Here is a 17,863-nt window from a genome sequence, read left to right as displayed (position 1 = left end):
ACTACATTCTGCAGAAGTTTTTGCTACTTTGAGCTCAGTAGTTGCTTCTCCAGCTAGCGATTGCTATAATACTGTGATGTCAGGAAGGGATTTCCTAAAAAAAAAAAAAAGGTAAATTGCCTCTTTTGAAAGGTCTAGAAAATTCCTGAAAACCGAGGTTCTGTACTACCAGTGAAAGTACCGATTGCCCAAAAGAAGATGGCCTGTGGGGCCCAGAGCGTGAAGCACGTGGGTGGTCCCTCTGCCGCACCGTGCGAAGGAGCTCCAGCCGCAGCTTGTGGCTCCTGGGCTGCAGGGCAGGCTCCAGCCGCGCCGCTCCCAGATAGTGGCTGTTCCTCGGCTTTCCAGCCAGCGGGCCGGGGGTTTGTTCAACACACGCTGTCTTTCCCATCTCCCTGTCAGGAATGGGTTACACCGCACAGGTCTCTCAACACAGACATAACCCCATGTCCCTCACCAGAGCCAGCCGGACAGGGCTCACCTGCCCCTCCGCAAGGAACATGACTGCCTGGCTCCGGACTAACCTTCGTCCGAGTGACTTCTCCTTACCCTGGTCCGGACCCCAGCTGCTGTCAGCCTCAGGCAAGACTGTCCCGCAAAAGCCTCAGCAGCCTTTCCCCTAGCGAGGAGCGCGGGGCTGCCCCGGCAGCCGGGAGCCCCCGCCCGCGGGCACGGCACGGCCAGGGCCGGCGGTCCCGCTCCGCCCCCGCTGCGATGGGGGCCGGGCCAGCGGCGGCCTTGGGGCTCCCCGGGGGAAACGGGACCGCCTGGTGCAGCACCTGGCCGGCGGCGTGGGAGATGGAGCAAGCCGCCGGGTGCCCCGCGGTGGGCAGCAGCTACCCGCAGAAAAACGCCGAGATCCTCAGCAGCCAGTACGGCATCAACCTCTTCCTGGCCGGGCTGCTGCTCACCTTCGCCTGGGCTGTGCATGCCGTGGGCATCAGCAAGAGCCACCTGCTCTCCTACCTCATCACGCTGATGCTCATCCAGCTGCTGTGGATGCTGTGGTACCTCTGCAGGAGCTGCACGCAGAGGAGGCTGATCCGGGACAAGGACACACACGCCGGAGCCCGCTGGCTGAAGTGTAAGTACGGGCCGATGGCACAAAGGATGGTACTGCACAAGAGACACCTGTGCCATCACCTGTGTCTGCTACCTCTTTGTTACCCTCTCCATCCCTACCGGGAGGCATCACAGACTGAATGCACATGCAGTGCACTCTAAAGTAAATATATGCATAAGCTGAACATACGAGGAGATTGCATGGGGAAGCTGTTTGTTAAACATCCTCACTTTCCAACCTACCATTTATAGTGCTGAAAGCTCTGGAGCCTTTTTTCCTTACCAGACTGGTTTGGTGAAACTTGAAAAATGAAATACAGCCAGTGGAAGAGGCAATTATCACCTTTTCCAGATGGTATAATGCAACTTACTTTATGGGAGTTCCAGTCAGAAAGGTCCTCAAGTGCTCTCTATACCAATGTATATCAGAGATTCCTGTTTATATGTGTACAGTGATGCTTTAGAAACTATTACTGCAGGCCTGGGCCCTAGGGTATATCACCATGTCCCGCAGCCATAGGGAGGAGGAGGAGAGAAGATCCAGCAGGCAGGAATTGTGCAGCAAGATTGATTTATTTAATTATTTTACAAACTCTTTTATAGACTTTTTTCTTCATAGTCTAATTGGACAAAGGACCAGCCACCCCTTGGGGTGATTGGCTAAAATCCTAAAACATCCATTGTCAAAATATTTTTCTACTATACCATAAACAAGACTTTTCAAGGTTGCAGGTGGCTTGGGTGTTTACATAGCTCTGCTACCTCTTCTGTGAGAGAGAAAAGTCTCTCACAGACTTAGAAAATAGCAAGAAAATCCTTGCTAGCAGCATTTTTTTATCTACAAGAAACATCTAGACTTAGACAGAAGAGAATAAAATCCCTGACCAGATCAGTTTGTAGATTAGAACATAAAGCAGTTAAGCAAGGAATCTAAAATGACCGTTCACTTGCAAAAAAAGTATGCAAGTCTGCCAGGGTAGTGCTGGGATGTGCTGGCCCTTGTCTGCAGAGTCAGGTGCATACCAGAGTGAGGATCTAAAGGTATATTGAGAGAAGGTGTTTGGGGAGCACATCACAGAGTCGTAGTGACAGGAATGCTGTGTTTCTGGGTACCAAGAAAAAGAAACAGCATACATCAGTGCTTGTGGAATAATAGGCAACCCCAGTTTACCAGCCTCTTCCTCTTTCAGTCTCAGCACTGTAAATGACAGATCAGAAAGTATTTAAGTGGAATGTTATAAGAAAACTTTTCCATAAAATGTTGACTTCTTAACAATGTTTCATTCCTAACAATGACACAACAGTTAGTTTTCACAACAGCTAATGAAGTATCTAAATGAAAATTCCAAGAACACCTGACACCTGATTATTTTGAAAAGTAAGGTTGTGCTGTGGAAGTGTAGTTTGTTCTCAATTTTGGTGCTTGTGTATTGTTTATTTTCTTTGCAACTGTTGACATTTGTGTATGAACTGCTGACAGAAAACCTGGGTTTTTTTAATGTCTAATGTACAGCCATGGTCTGTAGTCTCTTTCCTGAAATGAATGGAGTTCACATACCAAGTGTTGAATTGTTCCTCTTGATTATTTAATAATTTCCAAGTCAATATTCATCTCTCAGGCATTTTTCATTTATTAGCTTATGTGGCTTACAATCTCCTGAAATTCGTGCAAGGCTTAATTTGATCCTACCTTGGACCAAGCTATGCTTTTGTTACACAGAGGGTAGCTTTCCCCTCCTAAATATGGAATAAATACTGCCTAGCATGGGTAAGTATAGCAGGATCCCCTGCCCTCTTTCTTTTGGCGCCGCATTCACAGCATTTCATTTGTCCTACAGAATATAAGGAGTCACAGAAACTTAGAAATAAGATCCTGGATTGAACTGCTGGTTACCTTATCCATTTCTTTTACCAGCACAGGATGGTTCTTTGTACTGGCTTCTCAAGTGGTGCGGCTTCCATGGCTTCTCTTGGATGTCTAGGCTGCAATTCAACAAATTTGCCCTTAGGGAATGACCTACACTTTCCTATTCTTGGGAGTTTCTTGTAGTTACAACAAGTCTGTACAACTCCTTTATCCTCTATTGGTAAAAGAAAACTTATTTGAGCTAAGGAAAAACCCAGGTGGCAATTCCTCTGCCAAGATACCCCTTGCCCTCCTCTTTATCAGTGCTTTTGTCATAGAAATCTTTTATCTCAAAGATTAAAAGTCCAAAAAGAAAGGGGAGGGTGGAGTGGGACAGACATATTTTTTTGAGTTTTTCCACAGAAAGCTTTCTGCAATTTTTTGCTAGCGCTCTCAGCTACTTTTGAAGAACATCTCCTTGCTGTAATTGTGAGAGCAAATGTCCTTGTATTAAACAGTATAAAATGAGTGTATTTTCACGAATCCTTTCAAACTGTGAATATAATTTTAGTAAAAGTGGTGGCAATTGCCTACTTAGACCGTTTTGCTCTGACAAATGTTGAAATGGAATGATTTAACAAAAACCTCCTGTAACTGACTCCTTGTACATGTTTAGCAATGCTAGAAGGACAGATGATCAGTTTGTAATAATTGCTCACAGGAAGGTTTCCTCAAGCTTTTCTGCACCAAGGTGTCAATTGTGTGAACCCTTGAGCTCGGTTCTTCCCGCCTGCATGGTTGACCAAGAACCACTCCTAGTCTGAATGTGGGAAAAGTTTGTGGGAGACCTCTGTCTTTAATACAACACAGTTATCCTGACCCAAATAACCACAGGGAACCTCAGGAAGTCTTCCCTTGACTTACCCAAAAGTTATTCCCCTAAGTATGGTCTCCTGCTAGGAAAAGCTCTCTGATCATTTTTTGGGAAAGTTCAGTGAAGTGAGCCAGAGAACTCAAAACAAAAATCAGTTGGCCTCACAACCAGCTTTATTTTATCACATTCTTTATCAGCACAGCTTCTGTTTAAAATATTGACAACGAGTCAACTTAAAAAGCTCGACAGACTTCAACTTGTATCTTTTTACTGCCCGCATTGGATTGCCAATTATTTGAACAATATTTTAAGGTGAGAGTAGTATTTGTGCAACTGTGTCATTATGGTTTTTGTTCTTCTTGATGGTTAGTAGGAAGAAATGAGCCAGCACTTAGCAATATTGAAAATTCTATTATTAATCCCTTAAGATATGCAGGTTTCAACAAATGTTCAAAAAGGAAAAATAATGAAACAGCACTCAGTCGCAATCATTTCACATTTCTTAAAATTTCAAATGGAAATAGCTAAGCAGTGGAATTATCTTCCTTGAAATTACTGGTGTCTGTTTAGTACTAGCACATACTACTGAAGTTTCCATCACAAAATGTTAACAAAAAAACTATTAACATACCATGTGCATGGTCATTATGGTTGTGCTTTGGCTTTTGACTAAGCAAATTAGCACAATCATTCTCTTTTGAAGCCCATAAATAAGCATGTTGGACACCTTGTATACACTTGTATTACCACCTGAGTAATTGTCAGAAGCATGTAGTGACCATTTGAATAAATGAAACAATCTAACATCAAAAGAGTCATATAAAGTCTTCTAGTCCCTGGAAGACAGTGATTTATATCTTTTTACTTCAGAAGATAGCTTTTGCCTTCTTATTGAAACAATCATAACACATGTGAAGTCCCTCAAGATGATGTATTTCAGACAAACAGGCGGTTTCCTGCATAATTTCTAAATAAACCATAAATCACATAATCAATTATAGAATAATTCCGTTAGGAGGGGACTTCTGAAGGTCATCTAGTCTAACATCTTGCTCAGAGCATGTCTAGTTACCTCAGACAGAGTTATTTCAGAACTAGCAATTCTAATTTATTTCAGAATTATTTAAATTCTTTAGGCAAGGAAGGAAACATATAATTTGATCTCAAGAGTAGCCTATGGCTTCACATTTTGTGGTAACATTTACTTTCATACATAATGAAAATGACACATCTATTTAAATGTGGGCTCTAGTCCCATTACATGTGTTAGAATACAAATTAGCTGACCTAAGAAATGTAAGTTAACATACTGTATGGGATTATGCACATGCATGAAGTGCAGATCTGAGGCTTTAGATTTCGCAATATTAAAGCAAAAGTTTTTAGCTCTTGGTAGAAATTACACTCAACTGGTAATTTGACACTGTTTTTGTTATAGAGAGATTGTAAAACAGAAACATAAAATCCTACTGGAATTCATACCCTTATGATTAAAAAGGTTTCTGAAGTCTATTTTTGTTTAATTTTAAAGGGTCAATGAAATAATAAACAAAATTACAGCATGCTTATATAATTTCTACTTACTTTGTATCACTGCAACTTTGACAATAAAGGTATTATTAATTAAATGAACTTTCATTTTAGTGTTCTTTTTTTATTGTCACAAGTCAAGTGGAACATGTGGTACTTATATGGAAGTTAGGTTGTGCCTCTTATAAAAGATGAATATTCTTCAAAGTCAACACTAGTGATGTTATTTACTCTGTGAGGAATTGCAAAGAACAATTGAGATACTGATGCTGGTTTATATCTTAAGGTCTGGTTAAGGTCCGTGAATAAATTTTTATCTAGTCTTCATTCAAGTAAGTCCAAATTAAATCCAGGGAAAGCTTGTTTGAGTAAAAACCTAAAAAAATTAGAAAAACCCCAATCCACAAAGAAAACCCTCAAAACAAACCAAAACCAAGGAAATTAAGGCCTTGGAGTTTGGTTCAGTAATCTTGTTGCCAGTTGTGCTTAGTCATGCAGGTACAAACCCAATAATAATCATTTAAAAAAATAAACAAGGGGAAATGTATTTCAAAGTTCTTTAGGCTATTTAGAGTAGTATATTAGGATATTTTTGTGTGAGTGTGAAATGTAGATGCTTTGGTTCCTTTCTAGGAGAATAAACCATACAGCTCATTGTAGTTGTGGTCTCTGGGTTAAAGTGTGACCCTCTGAGCCATGGGGAGGGCACACCGAGTGATTGTGTTATTTCCCACTGGAGGTTTGGGCTGGGAGACTGTAAGGGGATTGTTCAGCTGCCCAGGACTGCCCAGTTTGCTGTGGGGCTGCCAGGGCAGTAGTTCATGCTTTGTGTGGCTGCTTCAGTGCCACTGTCACTTGGGAAGCTGATCCTGCCCAGAGCTGGGCACTCTGCAAGGTGCTGAATGTCCTGGTCAGTGCAGGGCTGGTGACTCCACACCGGCCATGCAGGGACTGTCCAGAGATATCCTTGCTTAATGTACTGGGCAGGCTTTCATGAATTAGAGGCACTTATTTCATGGAGTCAATTATCTTCGTGAGCATTGATCTACCCTTATTTCCCTAAACAAGAACACAGATATTGATCAACTTTCATTCTCCTAAATGGTCTCTAGACACTGTAACTATACATTAAAATTTTCTAATATCTTTTTCATTTGTAGGTGGGATTACATTATTTGCAGTGATTACTTTAATTCTGGACTCCTTTAAAATTGGATATTATATTGATTTTTCAAACTGTTTATCACCAACTGAAGGCATTTTTCCTGTTACACATGCTGTGCACACCATCTTACAGGTAAAAGTCGCTGGTTGCAGTTTTATATTAACCTCTATTTCTTACCAAAAACATATTTTGTCTTGTCATCAGTGGACTTAATGCCAATTTTATTTTTAAACACATCACAGAACACCTTTGAGGACTAAATTCTTGTGCATGTATAGTAAATTCAAGCTTTGCAACCTGAAGTTGCTTAGCCATAAAATTCACATGGGTTTGAAAAACTGAATAATCAAAAAATGCTCTCCTGGAGTTGAAGTTAAGTGGCCTTTTTAAAAATTACAGTTATATACATAATTTTCAGAATTTTCAGGCTGAAATGAGTACCTTGGCTAAAGACCATTCCCTTGTTTCTGTGTGTAGGACTTGCCACACAAGTTCAGTTCAATCTGTATAACCTGATGTTTCATTGTGGTTAGAGGTCTAGGCATGCTAAGTCAAAGGGGACAAAACCCTTCCTAGCTGATTCTAAAACACTTGCACAACTTTCCTGTAACAAATGAACATGGATATTCCTTCTAGAAGAACTTGGTTATTCTTATCAGTGGCTGCACAGTAGCAAACATAGTAAGTGACTCCTGTGAAATATTCCAGCTGCCTGTTTGTTATGAGGCTTTGGGTCTACCGTGTATGGTGACATTCCATAGCTGATTGTTTCTCACATTAACTCCTCTGAACCCCTGTCAGCAGGTTTGTAGGGAAGAAGGAAAGAGAAAACCACTCAACTGACATACTCAATCATAGCCAGGCACTGTTTTGAATTTTCCAAGTTGTTTAAGTCATTCAGAAAGAAAAGAAAGTTTTTTCTAGAAGTTGTGATTGCATGTAAATGAGCTTTTGAACAACCTAAATTTTTCTTTCTTCAACAGTTAAAAAAAAAAAAAAAGCTTTGAAATTTAAACAGTAACTCTCACCCCATCTATGTTTTTCTCTGAGGGTGAAATTCTGAGTTGGTTGAAGTAATCTTAATTTCACATTCTTGTAATATCCCTTCTCCATGTCTTGCAACTTCTTTGCTTTAACTCTGAAAACAAACCAATGAAATTAAGCCCTTCTGCCCTGCTGATCTGAACACAGCATTCTTCTTTACAGCCAGTGACCCAGAGCTGACAAGGTTTCCAGCCACCATGAACTAGAGTGTAGAAGAATGGTGAATAAAGATGCTGAACAAAGGCAACAAGAATTCTAATTTAAATGTTACATCACCCAGTGTCACTGAATTTATTATCTACAGAGCTTAAAATAATGAACACTTAAATGTTAGCCTGAGCAATCAAAGAAACCAAAGGATTTGTTTTCTACAGGATATGTATCTGAGGCATCCTGATATAAGCCTGATATATATACATTCTGCACCCATATATGAACTAACACATACCTGCCCTCTCAGGGCAGGCTGTGCATTATGTTCCCCTGCAGGTGGAAGTCCCCTGGAGGCAATGAGTGTTCTGTGAGCGAAAACTGGATTTTATGCTATTTCTTTACTGATTTTTCCTATTTTTTCCCACTATCTTGTGTCTGAACAGGTCTTCAAAACTTACGTTTTTATAAGTTTTGAAGAATGGTTTCAGATCTGCTGTCAGATTTTACTGCATTTATCCCAGGAAGGGAAATTGAACATGGTATTAGAGACTAAGGTAATTTCAATATGATTTCAGTTGAAGCCTACATGAAATATTTCAGTCTTTACGTCTGGGATTTTACAGCGGCCACTCCTCTCATTGATAAATGTTTCATTAGAGGAATTGTTATTCCTGAGTAGCACAGCTGGGCCATAAAGAACTGCATTTGTCTATCTTTTTCCAAAATTACACATTAAATGCCTCAGACAACAGTGGCTGTGGAAGCACCCTACAATAATGGATGCTGTGGTAACATGAGCTTCCAGTTACTCTGACTGCTGAAGAAGAATCCAAGGTTCTTACCACTTTTCAGACCCTTTCTGGAGCACCAAACCAGGCAGGTTTCTAAGAGGAATCTTAGGACTCTTTCTCTGATAGTTCACCTACTGACAAGTTCAGTATCCTAGGAACTGTTTGGAGTAAACAGACTCCCAGCGTCACCCTAACATCCCTGAGGAATACTGGTATAGTTCTTCTTGAACCTATCCACACTTGGTTTTGTATCAGCAGCAATCTCTTTCTGAGGTCTCCATTATGCTCTCAGAAACAGAGAGTTCTAATTTTATTCCTCTTTGCCCTTGACTTGCTAACTCATTATTGTTCTCTCTCTCTTTTATTCCTTGTTTGAGTTTTCTGCACTATCCTTGATTGCAACTGCTGTGTTCTTAATGGGGTTGTCTCTCAGGCAGTTAGTTCAAACTTTTCTCATGCTTCGTGGGCATCTGTTGTTTTATTAGTCAAGTCTGGCATCCTTTCATTAATCTCTTTCCCTCCATAGAATTTCATATATTTAAAAAATTATTCAAACTTAGCATCACCATGCCCAGCAGCAATCATACCTCTATCCACAGCCAGTGGCTTTATTTAATTTGTCATTGAAATAAATGTCTTTTTAGATACAGAAGGAAAATACGTTTTGCTGAGTGATGCTTAGACTTTCTACTGTTAAGCCACTGATGTTTCATGTAAGAAACCTCAGGTTCTGTGTAAATACCACAGGAAATCATGAGCTCTTTCACATGTGTGGAGATGGAGCTGCCTCTGTTTAAATCATCAGAAATTTTAAACGTTGGTATGCTATCTACAGATGCACGTTCCCTTCTGAGTGTTACATATGCTCATTAGTGTAATGATATTTCTCTGTGTTTCTTCCATTAAGGTGTATTTTCTGTGGTGTCATGCAAAGGATGTTATCCAGTCTTTCAAAACACTTGAAAGGTAAAGTGGATCTGATCCTCATCTGGCAAGTTAATAGGTGCAGGTCTGTACAGTGCTTTAACACCAAAGTTTTATTGTATGAGGGACCGTAAAAATATACAGAGATTGATTCTCCTCTTGATTGCATTAAGTAGAAAGAAATAGAGGAGTTAAATATAAAGGAACTCAATTTAACCTTACTTAAACTGTACTGATATTTTGTAATACAAAATAGTGACAGAATACATATATTTTTCTCATGAGAGAGGAAAATGGCAATATATAATACCACAGAGTCACTTAAGAAGGAAACATTATGTACGTGTTTTAAGACTATGCACTATATTATGTTTTGTTTATTTAGTTACTGAAAGGGAATCTGCATCACCAGCCTGCAGTCAATGCAATGTATCTGATGTACTTTATATTGATTTTATGGAAACCATCTTTTTTATACTAGGTATTAGATGCATAGAATAGTTTGGGTTGGACATAACCTTTTAAAGTCATCTAGTCCAACCCCTCTGCAATAAGCAGGGACACCTTCAACTAGATCAGGTTGCTTAGAGGCCCATCCAACCTGGCCTTAAATGTTTCCAGCCTGTGTTGATACTGGGGCTTGCCGTGATCCAGGTGCAGGACCTTGCACTTGGCCTTTTAGAGCCTCATAAGGTTCCCATGGGGCCACTTCTTGAGCTTCTTGAGGTCCTTCTGGCATCCCATCCCTCAGGCATGTCAACCACACCTCACAGCTGTGGCAGATGCAGCTGTGCAAGTGCACTTGGAAACACACCCTCCATGGTGGTATCCTACATACCAAATCAGATCCAGAGTGTTTGCTGGTTTTGTGAGAAGATGGATTAATGTATATTCATCTGTCTGTACACAGAATATAAGTAAGCAAACATGGTAATTTTCAAAGCACTTATTTAAAGTTATCAATGATCTGACCAGTTTCTATAGGAGGTAAAATGAATTTTCTCAGAAACACCATCTATGGTGAAGGTTGTCCATTTGTTCTGCTCTCTTGAGTAAGTGTTCAAACTCCAAGCTCAGGAAGACAGTGATTACAGAAGGCTTTGCAATGTCAGCTGTTTATAAGTACATTTTAAAAATTTCTAACTGGAAGTTTATCACTGAGAACAGTGTTGTAATAAAGAACTGTTTCTTGGTGAAGAAACAAGAACAGCCTTGGGTGCAGGAGAACACCTGGTAGAGCATAAGTGAAAGGATTGTGCCTAGGAAAGAGAAAGAGATAACACGGCCTTCTTCAGAAAAAGGGAGTGCTTGGCAATGGAGAACATTTTTGCCTGGATTTTATTAGGAACTTCAGAACCATTAATACACTTCTTTCTCCAATACCATTCTGTTTCACCAGGCTGAAATGGCTTGTCAGAGGCCAGGAGTCTCAAAAATGCATGGAGACCTACCCTCATTTGTACCAGTTCTTTGAATGGAATAAAGCCCTCTGTTAGCGTCAGCTCTCTCCAGGAGATAAAAATTCATGGGCTAGAAGTTGGAGAAGGCAGTGGTATCTGGGAAGAAAGATCAGACAAAGGGAATGTGAAGGAGCACTGCAGAATGCTGTGAAATACAGTTTGCAAAAAAATCCTGTTCAGACTGTTCAATCACTAACATGAAGCTTGTCCAGCCCAAATAATAAAACCCATCACATAAGAGAGAATAAGAAGTAGTTAAAGCATCCTATTAATAGTTTAATACATTAGGCCATTTAATGCATTGTATTTCTGTAAAGTTTTGAAAGTCTGATATTCAGTGACTGTAGAACACCTTTAGAGATCGGTGATGATTTTTCAACCCTCCCCCTGCACCGACAAATAAATAGCGCCATGTAGCTTGTACACAGAAAGTTAATCCATTTCATTTCACATATATGGAGACACATATATGGAGATATATATGGAGTCTGTGCAGATTCCTTCAATAATTACTTTATTTTGTAGGTTTGGTGTTATCCATTCTGTTTTCACAAATTTGTTGCTGTGGACAAATGGTGTGTTAACGGAGTCGAAACATCAGTTGAATGAACATAAGGAGAGACTAATCACGCTTGGTTTTGGGAACATAACTATAGGTAAGCAAAAGGGTTGGTGCATTTTGAAATTCCTGCTCTAGCACACTCATACAAAATATTGTCACCATAGGAGTCAGCTGAGTCATTCATGACTATGTCAGAACAGTCATTCTCGGGCAAAAGATAATTAGCTGATACGAAAATGTTATATGATCATTATCATATATGGGATCAAGGCACTGGTTTTCTTCTAAGTTCCAAGCAAATGGATTTTTTGAGAACATTTCTTATGAAGAACAACATCACTGAGGAACATCACTAAGGAACCACTTTATTACTAAATCACAGAAGTAAATTAACATAGCAGCAGTAAAATGAGAGTTTACTATTATTAGTTATTCATAAAAAACCAAGCATGGATAATCTTGCAAATCTTTCCCGGGAGAGTGGTTACATGTGGCCTGTGGTTCGACAGGATTCAGTGAGACGGCTCAAAGGGATAGAAATTATCCATTAGTGCTGTTTTACAAAACAAGGACTTTGCTCTCGGTGTTGTGGTTTTTTAAATTATTAACCATTTTCTCCATTGGTGAGATGGTGCAAGTTTAGATTGCAAAACAATTTAGAATACGAACATTTAGAATACAGAAGATATAAAGAAAAAGTTCTTCACTGTGAGGGGGCTGAGACACTGGAACAGGTTGCTCAGAGAAGCTGTAGGTGCTTCATCCCTGGAAATGTTCAAGGCCAGGTTGGATGGGTCTTTGAGCAACCTGGTCTAGTGGAAGGTTCCCTGTCCACAGCAGGGGGGTTTGAAATAGATGATCTTGCAGTTCCCTTCCAACCCAGGCCATTCTATGATAACTGCTGGGGATGTGTTCCACTTTCAAAGCCCAGTGAAGGCTGGGGAAGAGGGGCCTTTTCTTAGGTGGGTAACTGGGTGTTGTTTGACTGAAATCTTACCTTTTGTGTTTCATTATTTTATTTTTGTTTTATTTATTCACTTAAGGAATCTTTATAATGCACATAACTAATCTCTCCTCCTTTAGTTCTAGATGATCATGCACCTCAATGCAATTGCACGACAACAACTCTCTGCTCGATATTTTCTCAAGGAATATATTACCTATATCCCTTTAATATAGAGTACCACATCCTAGCATCCACAATGCTCTATGTCCTGTGGAAGAACATTGGCCGCAAAGTTGAGCACCACCAGCAAAACAAAACTCCTTTCAAATTCCATGGCATAACTGTTGGAATGATTTTTGGACTAATGGTGTTAACTAGCACAATAGCCATAGTTGTTGTGTATTTAATTCAGATTGGAGGTTCGAAAATCAAAAGCGAGTTAGCCCTCACTATGTTTTACTTGCATGCTATCTTCGTTCTGGCTCTCATGTGCACAGCTGGAATTGTCGCCCTCCTCATCTACAGACTGGAAGATAGATCGCTGGATAATTCCAAGAATCCTGCTCGAAAACTGGATGCAGAACTGCTGGTGGGCACAGCTGCAGGGTCCTGGCTGCTCTCCTGGGGCTCGATCCTCGCCATTATCTGTGCCCAAGGTCATCCCAAATACACATGGTATAACCTGCCCTACTCTGTGCTGGTTATTATTGAGAAATATATTCAGAATCTCTTTATCATTGAATCCATCCACCGTGAGCAGGAAAAGGTGAATGATGACATTAAAACTCTTCGAATAGTGACCATATCTAGGGGGAGCACTTTGTCCCTCACCCCCTTGTACAAAGAGGTTTACAATGGCAGAGCTGCTCGAGACAGTGGCGACGTACCCTGTCTGTTTAAGGGCAGCATCTGTGGGAGAGAAAATGATGGTGCTGGTGTTGCCAAAGAAGAAACGAGTCAGGACAATAGTTTGGTCATGCACTCAGCCTCAGATTTCTCATTTTACAGTAGAAACTCAGTTACTAACAACAAGAGGAGAATTTTGAAGAACATCGCTGCATTTTTATTCCTCTGCAACCTTTCGGTAAGACATTTTGAGTGTAATTCACAAGCTTCCCATTCTTTAAAGTCTGATAAGTATATTAAATTTGCATGGTTCCATAGTTTCTAGGCAGTAAATTTTACTTCTGGAAGAAGTGAATATGCTTTTGGGGAACAAAGTTTATTTAAATGTGGATTACGGAAGGCTCCTATCAGTAACGGTCCAAAAACTATAGCAGCAGCAGAAACCCTCTTCCACCAGCATGTTCCAGTGGCAACAGGGAGGGATTACTTAGGGGTTTCTGAAACCAATTTGCAGCATGGTGGAGTCACAGTCATTAAGAGCTATTGACTTGTATCACTGGTGATTAATATTGGCCTCACGTTCTTTCCCTGCAGCTGTGGATACCACCGGCATTTGGGTGCCGCCCGGAATATGACAATGGACTAGAAGAAATAGTGTTTGGCTTTGAACCCTGGATAATTGTTGTGAACCTTGCGATGCCTTTTTCTATTTTCTATCGGATGCATTCAGCTGCCTCACTCTTTGAGGTCAATTGTAAAACGTAGATCATATACGGTCCCTCAGTGAACAATTGATTGAATAATTAATTACACAAATAACAGTTGAGGGAGTGGATGAATGAATGAGTGAATGCAGCATCTGCTCAATAAATGGAAGATTCAATAATTTTTTTTAAGGATGGGACCACAGCTAATAGCATGTAATTTTTTTATTTTCCTTCCACTTGTTTTGTTATATATGTGGTGTTATTGTATAAATACACTGTTCAGAATCATTTTAGTGTTAATATGATTAACACTACATAGTAAAGTTAATCTCATTAATCTTTGTTTTAGTCATCTGGGATTTGTTCTCTGTATAATTTGTATGGATTTGTTTTCATTCATTGTGACTCATGATAGGGGTTTACAAAAAATTCTGTATGACTTAGAAAAGAAAATCCCAGGAAGAGCTTCTCCTGAGATACTAGGAAAACTCCAACTCTTTATTCCTAGCTTTGTGGGGTTTTTTTATAGTAAAACCTAAAAATGTTTGCTAGATAATTTGGGGTGTGGGAGTTAAAGTTCCATATCACTGATGAAAATCAATATATAATTATTATTTTCTGAATAGTCATAGATAGCAAAAAAAAAAAAAAAAATCCAGATGTGTAACATGTATGATTAGGTATCATGCTGTACATAATTTTTTTCTGATAAAATATATTTCTATTAATTGTCTTGTATTTACTCTATGACATAACTGAGAAATAAAGTTAATCCTTTTACTTAATTCTTTATTCAAATATTCTTGAAATGTTTTAAGAGAAAAAACTAGTCTTACAGCTCATATTTAGATATATGCGTGCCAGTGCCAGAATGGTATGTATTCCCTGTACAATTTTTTAATGAGTTGCTAATTTCGTTGTAGATCAGTCTCCTAGCTGGAAAATGATCATATGTTTTCATACAGAGATGCTGTAAAGCAAAGCTGAAGCCTCTAGAAATCTGGAGGGTCTTTGGCTGAGAGTTTTATAAGTGTGGTTTACAAGATATGAGAATATAATCTCAAATCCCTGTGGTATTTAGTTCCCTGAATTCTCACAGAAAGCAGTGAAAAGTTGGGTGCCTGAATATTCTTAACATCTGCACCTGCCCGATCGAAAGACTGGAGCAATAACCAGGATACTGGAGCTAGTGCTCAATTAATTACTGGATAAACCTTGCTGACTTGTTGATGACCTAGTCCTAAATCTGGTGGGTCAAGGGCTGAAAAATTTCTGCTTCTGGTTCCTGAAAAGACAGTTATACACTTATCACCGCCATCATCCCGAGAGCAGGAATATTTCCGTGTGGGAGAGGTTTGCTTCTGAGACAGGAAATTTCAGCGGTCGTGTCTGCCCTCATGCAGCAGAAAAAAAAATTTGGCTTTATACCACTAGATGGCAAACAGAGACCATCCGATAAATTACCTGATTGCTTTAGATTGCTTCAGGAATTGCTTCTCATCATAATTAATCTTCAGTTCTATTTTTATAGCCATAACCTGCTTAGGAATTTTCCCTACCTTCTTCACCTGTTGCAGAGCCCAGATCAGGTAAAGAAGTATCCATCTGAAGTCTCAGGTGAAGTCTGAATTAGATGAAGCATCAGGTGACTGAGCATGAGAACTCCTATCTTCCTGCAAAGCATTTTCATTTGTTTGATTTTAAGTGGTTTTTAGAAGACTCACTATCTCATCACATTGCTGTAATCTCTGCCTGTCCCTACAGCTGTTTGTCATGCTTTTTTATAACATCTCTATTAGCTCTTACATTCATTCTAGACAGTAACATTTTCTATCTTTCTGCTTGAACTCAGTAGCTTGATGTCACCTAGTTCTCTGTAAATACCAGCTCTGACCACTCAGTTGTCTCTCTAAAATTTGAGTAAATAGGGCCATCCAGATAATGAAATAAATCTTCCTTCCAGAGCAATCTTTAATCTTCCTTCCTGGACAAACTCTACAGCTAATTCCAGTATCAGAAAAAAATTCATTTCACTAGGTAGGCCCAAAAATTCCATTTAATCTTTTAAGTGCTCATAAAGATGGCTGGAGGAAACCTGTTTCTTCTTCCTCTGTTCCTGTCGGATGGGTCTCATATCATTCCTCAGCTAGAACTGGTGTTCTTTAGCTGATATGTGTTCAGCCAAAGCAGAGCTAGCTCTAAATCCCTAAGGCCAAGAGGGGGCCATATGCTCTATTACAAACATGTAGCACACATTTGGAAGTCTCAAAAATAAATAACATCCTCATTTAGTTATATTTCATTTGGAATTACTTAGCCCTTTCTGCTGCTTCACATTATGATTGAAATAATTTCATTTGCCCACAATATTAAATTGCTTCTGAGTGCTGAAATTGAAGTTTATTCAGAAAAGTGAATTAAGGTAGCACTCTGGCACCGAGCAAATGCTTTAAACATGTTAATGGGCAAATTCTATTCTGAGCTGCATTGATGAAATCCCACTGACTAAAATGGTTCTGTTTCAGGACCAGAGTTGATTTTGACCTGAGACACTCAAGAGGTTTTCATGACAGGAGTTCTCTCAAAAAACGTTGTTTCATCCAAATACAGTGTATTTTATGGAAGCAGCTCTTAGCTTAACTACTCTTGAAGCAATGGTGAGTCATGACGTTTTGAATATTTGAGAACATACATTTTTAAGAAATAAAGATTTTTGAACCGGGAAAAATAGAAGCATACATTTTTAAGAAACATGTTTTTTTGGACAAGGAAAAATACTCAGATTAATGTAGTTAACATAGTGTGACCTCTAGCTCTCTGCTCAATGCTAAACCTGGTCTTTCTCAAACAACTGTTTTCTAACGTTTTTCCTCTATTATATATCGACAATACTGATTTATTGCAGGTTTGAAAATGTAATAAATAGCACAAAACTACCCTATTTCTGCCTACCTATTTGCTCAAGCATGTGACAGGAGGCACGAGAGCCTGCTTACCCAGGAGAGAGGTCTAACAGCTGCTCATTGATATTCTCCTGAGGTGCTCCAATTTAATATTACTTTAAAAGAGACTTTTTTAGAAAGGGAATCTCTTTAATGTAATGCACTTCATATGCAAAGAATTCTGAATTTTTGCTGCATAATCTTAACCAGAAAGTTATTCTCTGATGTTCATCCTTCTGTCAGGCTCTTCCACTCCTTCCCTTTCCTCCCTAAAAAATTTTATCTATTCAATAATATGTGCTTTGAGTTGCATTTAAACTCATATTTGTACAGAATTAAAGGCTGCTAAGGTGCAAAAAGAGCACTATAATCCTCAATTTACCTGAGGAGTCAAACTTGCATGACCACAGATTTTCCAAGTGGTTTTTTTGTGTCAGTGACACTGAGATAGAAGAAAATGGAATCGTCATGGTTGAGGCCTTCTAAAAGAAGTGAATTCCCTTTACTAGTATTTTTCAATACTTTGAATTTTCTCTTTTAATCATGCAAAAAATAATGCCAATTTTAATAATTTTGGGAATATTTGTGTGCTGTATAGTCCACTTGTGTTCCATAGACTTTGAGTGGACTATGTAAATGCAGAGAAATAGATGGCTCCAGAGAACAGCAGAGAGGGAAATGACCCAAGTAATGTAAGTGCATGTTTCTTATCACTAGCTTATATAATTCATTAATTTTCACCAAAAATCTGTGAAATAAGATTCCCAAATGTCAAGCTTTTAATCATCTAATAATTTTTAGTTTCCCCACCTCACCCTGATTAGACATGATGTGTGTACAGATGGCTCATTGGATCACTTATTCCCTGGGAACCCTTGTCCCCAAGCATTTGGCCTCATTCTATGCATGCATGAATAAAATGAGATCTGGATTTAAACAGAACTGAAGCAACTGCAATTGTTAAGGAGAACTTTTTAAAAGAGGTTTGGCTCTATTAGCTTTTAAATGATC

The 17,863-nt window shown here is 39.3% G+C and overlaps 1 protein-coding gene across 1 annotated transcript; it reads left to right on the top strand.

The window, feature by feature from the left end:
• Positions 1 to 746: 746 nt before the first annotated feature.
• On the top strand, positions 747 to 14,556 carry OTOP1 (otopetrin 1). The gene is made up of 6 exons (XM_042053702.1): positions 747 to 1,084; positions 6,473 to 6,609; positions 9,373 to 9,431; positions 11,375 to 11,505; positions 12,495 to 13,441; positions 13,798 to 14,556. The coding sequence occupies exons 1-6, from the start codon at positions 799 to 801 to the stop codon at positions 13,966 to 13,968; spliced, it is 1,731 nt and encodes a 576-aa protein (XP_041909636.1). The 5' UTR covers positions 747 to 798; the 3' UTR covers positions 13,969 to 14,556.
• Positions 14,557 to 17,863: the final 3,307 nt, after the last annotated feature.

Source organism: Corvus kubaryi, unplaced genomic scaffold (assembly GCF_017639235.1).
Source record: "Corvus kubaryi isolate FWS band 111438036 unplaced genomic scaffold, C.kubaryi_AGA036_p1.0 split1-131, whole genome shotgun sequence".
In the NCBI taxonomy this organism is placed as follows: Eukaryota; Metazoa; Chordata; class Aves; order Passeriformes; family Corvidae; genus Corvus; species Corvus kubaryi.
The sequence above is the reverse complement of the archived record's forward strand: the minus strand, read 5'-3'. Positions and strand labels throughout refer to the sequence as shown.